At 40.7% G+C, this 9,369-nt stretch overlaps 1 protein-coding gene across 2 annotated transcripts in view; it reads right to left on the bottom strand.

Moving 5' to 3' along the window:
• Window positions 1-9,369, bottom strand: part of EDC3 (enhancer of mRNA decapping 3) — a 63,270-nt gene that overhangs the window by 38,912 nt on the left and 14,989 nt on the right. For both annotated transcript variants that reach the window (XM_017521118.2, XM_017521117.2), the window contains 2 exons: window positions 4,366-4,576; window positions 593-912 (listed from right to left, as the gene is read on the bottom strand). In XM_017521118.2, coding sequence (XP_017376607.1) covers window positions 593-912; window positions 4,366-4,529 — 484 coding nt within the window. In that variant the 5' untranslated portion in view covers window positions 4,530-4,576. The remainder of the gene's footprint in view (window positions 1-592; window positions 913-4,365; window positions 4,577-9,369) is intronic.

The following is a 9,369-nucleotide window of genomic DNA, read 5'->3' as shown; positions in this document are numbered from 1 at the left end:
TTAAATTTAGCTGTTTATTCACTTGAATCAGGCATCTCCAAAACTTAAAATGTTGGCCAGGTGTCACACCACAAGCTCTGGAACAAGAATCCTCTGGAACAGCCCAGGTGCAGGTTCAACTCAGACACTACTACCAACATCAGTTACGAGATTTAAGTTTTGTTTTTTCTTTTTCTTTTTTAGACACGAAATCTCGCTATTTTGCCCAGACTAGTCTTGAACTCCTGGGCTCAAACGATCTTCCTGCCTCAACCTCTCAAGCAGCTGAAATTATAAGTGCAAGCCACCAAGCCCAGTAGTACTGGATTTAAAACATTGCTGTTAGTCTCAGTAAATTCTGGGCAGACTTTTCCTGAAGGAAGTGGTAAGAGAGGGCAGCAAGCTCATTTGCATCTCTAACAGCTTATTTCCCTTCCCTTAACATCTTGAAGAACTAGGCTTGGAGGAAGAGAGAACCATGTTGCATTTTTGTGAAGCTTAGCCAGCATCCACTGTACTGGAGTAACAAAGCACTGGTTTAAAGAACAGCAGTGCTTATAGCTTATAGCCCTGAGGCCAGATTGAGAAGAAATATCAACTTGACCCTACTTACAGGAGTTGTGTCGACGACGGAAACTTTTGGACTGACTCAAGGATTCCATGTGCCTGTCGACATAGCTCTTTGAGCACTGTTGCTGCTGGGGGGAAACGGCAGCATCTTGGCTCTTCACATCTGTCCTCTTAGGGATATTCTGAGGGGCACTGCTGGAAGAGGCTGGCTTCTTGACCAACTTGCCTGTGCCATTCTGATTGATGCCCACTTGGCAGCCAACACCAGAGGGGCCTAATTCTGTCTGATGAAGGTCTCCAAAATGTTGGTTGTCCCCAGGTCCTGGTATCTCCAGAATTTTTAACTCCGTAATGTCACCTGCCCTGAAATACACAAAAGAGTCCAAGTCTCAGAATTATAATAGTGAAAAGAATGATGAAACTGGGATCATTAGCAAACAGCTACCCCTTTGCAGGTCTGCATATTAATGAGTTATCAGAGCCTAGCAAAGGGGGCTGTGTGCTTAAGCACAGGGCTTAGCCACCAGCTATCCAACTGGCACAATGCTGGCCTTTAAAAAGAAGCTATTGCTAATAACAAAACTATATTAATCTTACAGTCCCACAATGTTTAATGGCTTTTCTTCATTCATTCACTCTCTTGCTCATTCCACAGGCATGTACATAAAACACTTACTATATGGAAAGCCCTGCACTGGGAACTATTTTGATCTGGTATATAGAGATGAAAATCCTATGTGCCCACAGGAACTCAGTCTGGTTGCGGAGTCAATCAAAAGTCTTAAATGGGCTGGGCACGAAGGTTCATGCCTGTAATCCCAGCACTTTGGGAGGCTGAGGCAGAGGAATCACTTGAGGCCAGGAGTTCAAGACCAGCCTGGTCAACACGGCGAAACCCCGTCTCTACTAAAAATAGAAACGATTAGCTCGGTGTGGTGGTGTGCACCTGTAATCACAGCTACCCAGGAGGCTGAGGCATGAGAATCACTTCGCCCTGGGAGGCAGAGGTTGCAGTGAGCAGAGATCACACCATTGCACTTCAGCCTGGGTAACAAAATGAGACTCTGTCTCAAAAAAAAAAAAAAAAAAAAGGCACAAAAATTTTTTAAGTGTTAAATGTTATGACAGAGGTGTACATAGGAGACTAGAGAGCCTAAAAGCAAAATATTTAAGTTAATCTGGTGGAGATGAATGCAATACTTAAGCTAAGTCTAGCCAGGGCAGGGGGAATGAGTGGCTAAGCAAAGAACAGTAGGGAGAAAGGCTTCTGAGGCAGGGGCTCGGAGACTGAGGACATGTAGAAAATATGGCCCACGTGAAGAACTGCAAATGTTATGGTGATACTAAAGGGAAGGATGCCTGTGGAAAGCCATCAGGAAGTAAGGCTGCAGAGGTAACCAGGGACCACATCATGGTCATGACGGATTTTCCTGGTGGCTATAGGGAAGGAGAAGAAACAAGGGGCAGTGGCACCAGTTAGAAGACCAGGCAAGAAATAAGAGGGGATGAACCAAGCAAGTGCTAATGCAAAGGCAGAGGGGAGAAGGGATCAAGAGACATTTCAAATCCATAGAAGTCTGGTAATTGAACACAAGGATTACAGAAAAAGAAGAGTTTATTATGACCCCTAAGTTTCTAACCTGAGGGAAAGATTTTATTAGTCATAAATAATGGGTATGCCCTTAGAAAAAGAAATCAACAGGAAAACATAATGAGACTAGCTCCAAAAATCTTAAATAAGATATCTTGTGGTGTATCCAAAGGAAATGACCAGCAGACAAGGTGTTTGGCTCATAATGGGTCTAAATTAAAGATGTGAGGTCTCATTAATGTATAAGGTACACATGAGATTGTCTAGAGAATCAAAGCTAAGAAATGAACCAAAGATAAACCCTGAGTAGTTCAATCTTAAGACGTGAGTGGAAGAAAAGGAACATAAAAAAACAGCAACAAAAAAGTGGAGGAATAGAGGAATATGTGGAACAGATGCAAAGAAAATCCGAAGAGGTGACAGAGAAACTAAAAAATGGTACTTTAAAAGTTAGGGAGCATTTTATTTTTATTATTTTAGAGACAGTCTTGTTCTGTCACCCACGCTAGACTGCAGTGGTGCTATTGTGGCTTACTGCAGCCTCCAACTCCTAGGCTCAAGTGATCCTCTTGTCTCAGCCTCAGGAGTAGCTAGGATTACATAGGCACATGCCACCACGCCCAGCTAATTTTTAAAATTTTTCTTTTGTGTAGATGGGATCTCACTATGTTGACCAGTCGGTTTTGAAATCCTGGCCTCAAGTGATTCTCTTGCCTTGGCCTCCCAAAGTGCTGGAATTACAGGCATAAGCCAATGCATCTAACAGGGAGCCTTCAAATGAGACTGGGATTGAGATACTGTCAGTGAATTTGGCCATTAGCTTATTTGTAACCTTGGCAAAAGGTAATTCAGCAAGATGATAAAGTTAGAAAAAAAGATAACAGTAGGGTAGGGAGGGTCTAGAGAATGAAGCCACAAAAGATAGTGAAAGCACACTATTTGGCTCTGACAAGGATTATGAGTTAATGGAAAGCAACACGACAACACCTAGTGGCAAATGCAAGGTCTAGGGGAGAGAGTTGTTTTTAATACAGGGGAGGCCAAAAAATGAGTATCAGGAAATAAGCAGTACAGGCCAGGCGCGGTGGCTCCCACCTATAATCCCAGCACTTTGGGAGGCTGAGGTAGGCAGATCACTTGAGGCCAGGAGTTCGCGACCAGCCAGGCCAACATGGCGAAACCCCATCTCTACTAAAAATACAAAAATTAATTGGGCATGGTGGTGCACGCCTGTAATCCCAGCCACTTGGTTGGGAGGCTGAGGCGGGAGAATTGCTTGAAACCCAGTAATGGAGGTTGCAGTAAGCTGAGATCACACCAGTGCACTCCAGCCTGGGCAACAGCAAGACTCTGTCGAAAGAAAGAAAGTAAAGAAAGGAAGAGAAAGGAAAGAAAGGAAAGGAAGGAAAGAAGAAAAAATAAAAGGAGTGAAGCAACATAAAGGTTGAAATGGAAAACACAGAAGAGATGGAGCAAGGTCTCAAAGGAGGTAGAAAGGGATAGCCTCTAAGCATACATAAGGGTAGCCCTGAACAGACGGGTAACATCTGAAGAGACTGCAGAGGAGATAAGCAATATATACGCTGGTATGTGTAGGAAGGGAATCGCTCAGAAAATCAGGGAAGCTCTTGCCTGACAGCCTATTTTTTTTTTATTTGTACAGAAGAATGGAAGGCTATCTGCCAAACCGGTGAAGAGAGAAATGTGAAGAAATAAGTGAATTTGAGATCTGTTGGTAAATACTAAGAAAAAGGCTTTTCCATAACGAAAGACTTTAGCTACTTGCTGCAAAGTGTTCTGGGGATAAATCACAATACCAACCTACAAAGAGAGAAACATTTATGCATGGGAATAAAATCATTAAGGACCTTAGATTGAGAAAACACAAATACAAAACCAAGAAAGAACATCTAAAACCATAAAAGAAAAAGGTTATTCTGATTTGACACATTTATATAATATTGCATGCTTAACAAAGATAAGAATCATTGGCTGAGAACAGGTAAGGATCACTGGATAAGAAACACTGGCTGGGAGCTAATTACAATACAAAGTCCCTGCTGGGAACAGCAGGTGGACTGTAAGACCTAAGGCTGCCAAAATCTCACACTTAACAAGACTCTACTTAAAAGCAGCCATATGCAAGAGAATATCAGCAATCAGATCTAGGTTCAAGCTCCACGGACTACCAGGTTGGATTTAGAAGAATCAGTCAACACACTCACCGGAAGGTGACTTCTGGAACAAGACACTTCACTCCATTATGGAAAGGCCGGGTGAGGGAGATGGTCTGGCTGACCTGATCCACAGCTGACACTCTTCCCTGATAGACACCCAAGCTATCTCCACAATTGATGGACACAATACTTCCCAGCCAATCTGTAGCCATGTTTCAGATGTGAGACCACTGTGAAGAGAAGGAACTATTCAGTGTACCTTGCTAAAAACACAAACTTTTAATTAAATTAAGCAAATATATCAGGCTTTGTCCAACTGGTTAACAAAACATATTCTATCACATTGTTAACTGAGGTAATAAACCATAAAAAAAAATAAATTTTTTTCAGAAGTATGCATATTAATAAGCAATGTTATTTAATACATATAAAGATCCTAGAATTGCTTTAAAGCACATACATTATCTTAATACTTATATACATCAAATCACACAAACTATAACCTGTTTACACTGCATTTTAACAAATCTGTCAAAATGCTTTCAAAGAGAATATGTGGCTGAGAAACAATATACTAAAAAAACAAATACTGATAATGCCCCTCTTTGCTGATGACAGTAATAAATTCTGGGTATTTTATTTAAAAAATTTTATTTAATTTTATTATTTTGAGACACAGAGTCTCAGCTCTGTCACCTAGCCTGGAGTGCAGTGGTGCCATCATAACTCACTGCAGCCTCAACCTCCCAGGCCTAACCAATCCTCCCGCCTCAGCCTCCTGAGTAGCTAGGACTACAGTCTGGTGCCACCATGCCCAGCTAATTTTAAAAAATTTTTTGTAGAGACAAGGTCTCGCTACGTTGCCCAGGCTGGTGTCAAGCTCCCGGCCTGAAACAACCCTCCCACTTGTTAATGAAACATCAACTTCTGAATAATGTGCTTAATACAGCACGTAAAAGAAGAAATTTATAACTTTAAGTGCTTGTATTAGGAAAGAAAGGTCTAAGATAGACGATCTAAGCTTCCATCTTAAATATCAGTTAAAAAAGAGAACAGATTAACCTGATGTTAATAGAAAGGAAATCAAGAGCAGAAACCAATGAAATAAGAAACAATTAAGAAAAATAAAACAAAACTAGTTCTTTGAAAATAATAAAGTTGGCAAATCCCTAATCAAGAAAAAAAAACACATATTATTAATATCAGAAATGAACAAAGAGACATCATAGACATTAAAAAATAACTTTACCACAGTAAATTTGACAACTAAAGTTATCAAAACTGATATAAGAAAAAATCTGAACAGCTGCATGTCTATTTTAAAAACTGAATTTATCAAGAGAATAAGACAAGACACAAACGAGGAGAAAATATTTGTAAAAGACATATTTGATAAAAGGTCTGTTATCTACAACATACCAAGAACCCTTAAAACTCAACAATAAGAAAACAAACAGCCTGATTAAGAAATGAGTAAGGCCGGGTGCAGTGGCTTATGCCTGTAATCCCAGCACTTTGGGAGGCCCAGACAGGCAGATCACAAGGTCAGGAGTTGGAGACCAGCCTGGCCAATACAGTGAAAGCCCATCTCTACTAAAAATACAAAAAAATTAGCCAGGTGTGGTGGTGAGCACCTGTAGCCCCAGCTACTTGGGAGACTGAGGTGGAAGAATCGCTTGAACCCGGGAGGTGGAGGTTGCAGTGAGCCAAGATTGTGCCACTGCACTCCAGCCTGGTGACACAGTGAGATGCCGGCTCAAAAAAGGAAAAGAAAAGAAAAGAAAAGAAAAGAAAAGAAAAGAAAAGAAAAGAAAAGAAAAGAAAAGAAGAAGAAAAGGAAATGAGCCAAGAGACCCAAAAGGACACTTCACCAAAGACATGGACATGGCAGGCAAGCATATGAAAAGATGCTCTACATCATGTCATTAGGGAATTAATGGAAATGCCACTACACACCTGTCAGAATGGCCAGAATTTCAAAACACTGACAACACCAAATGCTGATGAAGATGTGGAGCAACAAAAACCGTCACTCATTGCTGACGGGAATGCAAAATGATGCAGCCACTTTGAGTATGCACTTTTCTTTTTTTTGAGACTGAGTCTTGCTCTGTTGCCCAGGCTGGAATGCAGTGGCACAATCTCAGCTCATTGCAGCCTCTGCCTCCCAGGTCCAAGCAATTCTCCTGCCTCAGCCTCCCAAGTAGCTAGGACTACAGGTGCACAGCACCACACAATTTTTGTATTTTTTTTTTAGTAGAGACAGGGTTTCACCTTGTTGCCCAGGCCGATCTCGAACTCCTGACCTCAATATAGTCGACAGGTTCTCAGCAACTGTGACTTTAAGTAAATCAACACATAATGAAACCAATTTTACTATAGGTTATTTGATATAAATGAGTTTAGTTTTTATGGCATATTTCTGGTCACAAAAACATCACCAATCTTCTAAAGAACTGCTCAAATGTGGAAGCAATCAAGACATCCTTCAGTAGGTGAATGGATGAATAAACTGTGGCACATCCAGACAATGGAATATTATTCAGCACAAAAAAGAAATGAGCTATCAAGCCATGAAAAGACATGGAGGAAACTTAAGAGCACATTACAAAGTAAAAGAAGCCGGTGTGAAAAGGATACATACTGTATGATTCCAGCAACAAGGTTTTCTGGATAAGGCAAAACTATGGAGACAGTAAAAGGTTCAGTGGTTGCCAGTGGCTGGTGGGGGGCAGGGGAGGTGAACAGGCGAACACAAGGAATTTTTTTAGGGCAGTGAAAGTATTCTGTTTGTTACTATAATGGTAGATATGTGTCATTTCAAAACTCACAGAATGTACAACACCAGGAGTAAACCCCAATGTTAACTACAGACTCTGGATGACAATGATGTGTCAGTGTAGGTTCATCAATTGTAACAAACATGACTGTGGCGTGGATGGTGACAACAGAGGAGGCTTGCTGGGGGGGCAACAGAGAGATATATGGGAACCCTCTGTACTTTGGGTTCAATTTTTTCCCTGAAACTAAAATTGCTCTAAAAAATAGTCTATTTAATAGAAAAAAAAACAATTTGATTATGTAACCTAAAACCTTCCTACAAAGAAAAATACAGGCCTAGATAACTTTACTGGCTTTTTCTTTTTAACTAAGTCTGAACTGGATAGCTTTACCAGTTAATTTTATCCAACATTTTAGGAAAATTTAATGTCAATCTCATACAAACTTTTAGAAAACACAGGAGAATGAAGCTGGATGCAATAGCTCATGCCTGTAATCCCAGCACTTTGACCAAGGCAGGCGGATCACTTGAGGTCAGGAGTTCCTGACCAGCCTGGCCAACATGGTCTCTACTGAAAATACAAAATAAACCCTGTCTCTGCTAAAAATACAAAAATTAGCCAGGCGTGGTGGCACATGCCTGTAGTCCCAGCTACTCAGGAGGCTGAGGCAAGAGTATTGCTTGAACCTGGGAGGCAGTGGTTGCAGTGAGCCAAGATCACACCACTGCACTCCAGCTTGGGTGACAAAGTGAGGCTCCTTTTAAAAAAAAACAAAAACAAAAAACAGCTGAGTGCAGTGGCTCACACCTATAATCCCAGCACTTTGGAAGGCTGAGGAGGGTGGATCACTTAAGGTCAGGAGCTCGAGACCAGCCTGGCCAATATGACAAAACCCCATCTCTACCAAAAATATAAAAAAAAGAATGGCTTCAACCCAGGAGTGGAGATTGCAGTGAGCCAAGATTGCACCACCGCACTCTAGCCCAGGCGACAAAGCGAGACTGTCTCAAAAATAAAAAAAGAAAGAAAGAAAAGAAAAACACAGGAGAATGAAATACTTCCCAATTTGTTCAATGTGACTAGCATAACTCTGATGTGAAAAAAAAGAACATCCTGCACAAATATAGGCCAAAAATCCTCAGGAAGATATTAACAAATGAAATCCAGCAATAAATTTTAAAAGTCTAATATATCAAGTATATTTAGGTCTCTACTCCTAGAATGCAAAGTTGGTCTGATATTTTAAAAATCAATCAATTTTAGGCTGGGTGTGGTGGCTCACTTCTGTAATCCCAGCACTTTGGGAGACCAAGGTGGTCTGATCATGAGGTGAGGAGATCAAGACCACCCTGGCTAACATGATGAAACGCTGTCTCTACTAAAAATACAAAAATTAGCCAGGTGTGGTAGTGGGCACCTGTAATCCCAGCTACTTGGTGGGCTGAGGCAGGAGATTTCCTCGAATCCAGGAGGAAGAGGTTGCAGTGAGCTGAGAGCACACCACTGCACTCCAGCCTGGGTAACAGAGCAAGACTCCATCTTGGGGAAAAAAAAAATTACACACCACACCCAGGTGGAGTTTATTCCAAGGATGCAATGCTGACTCAATATCAGAAAACCAGTCAATATAATCTACCGTATCAACAGGCTAAATAAGAAAAACACATGTTCATAGCAACTGACACAAAAAATGCATTTGACAAAATTTAACACCCATTCATTCTTTTTTTCACAAAGCCTCTCAGAAAAATGGGAACAGAGAGCAACTTCGTCAATCTGGTAAAGAGCATCTAAAAACCCCTTCAGCTAACATTATACTAAATGGGGAAAGACTGAATGCTTTCCCTATAAGAACAGGAACAAGGCAAGGATGTCCACCCTCACCGCTCTAACTCAATATAGCTCTAGAAGTTCTTGCGATAAGACAAAAAAATAGATATAAAAGGTAAACAGGTTGGAAAGGAAAAAACAAAACTGTCTCCATTTGCAGATGACATGACTGTCTATGGAGAAAATTCCCATAATCTACAAAAAGTCTTAGAGCAAGTGAGTTCAGCAAGATTGTGGGATACAAGATAAACATACAGAAGTCAATCTTATTTCAGTATACTAGCAATGAACACATGAGCACTGAAAGTTAAAATATGGTACCATTTATAATTGCTCAAAAAATACAGTACTAGGTGTACATCTTAAAAAAAAAGGGTACAGGATGTGTATACTGAAAACTATGCAACACTGAGAAAAAAATAAAAATGCTAAATATAAC

This window comes from Cebus imitator, unplaced genomic scaffold (genome assembly GCF_001604975.1).
Source record: "Cebus imitator isolate Cc_AM_T3 unplaced genomic scaffold, Cebus_imitator-1.0 Scaffold962, whole genome shotgun sequence".
Classification (NCBI taxonomy): Eukaryota; Metazoa; Chordata; class Mammalia; order Primates; family Cebidae; genus Cebus; species Cebus imitator.
This window is presented reverse-complemented; position numbering and strand designations above follow the sequence as displayed.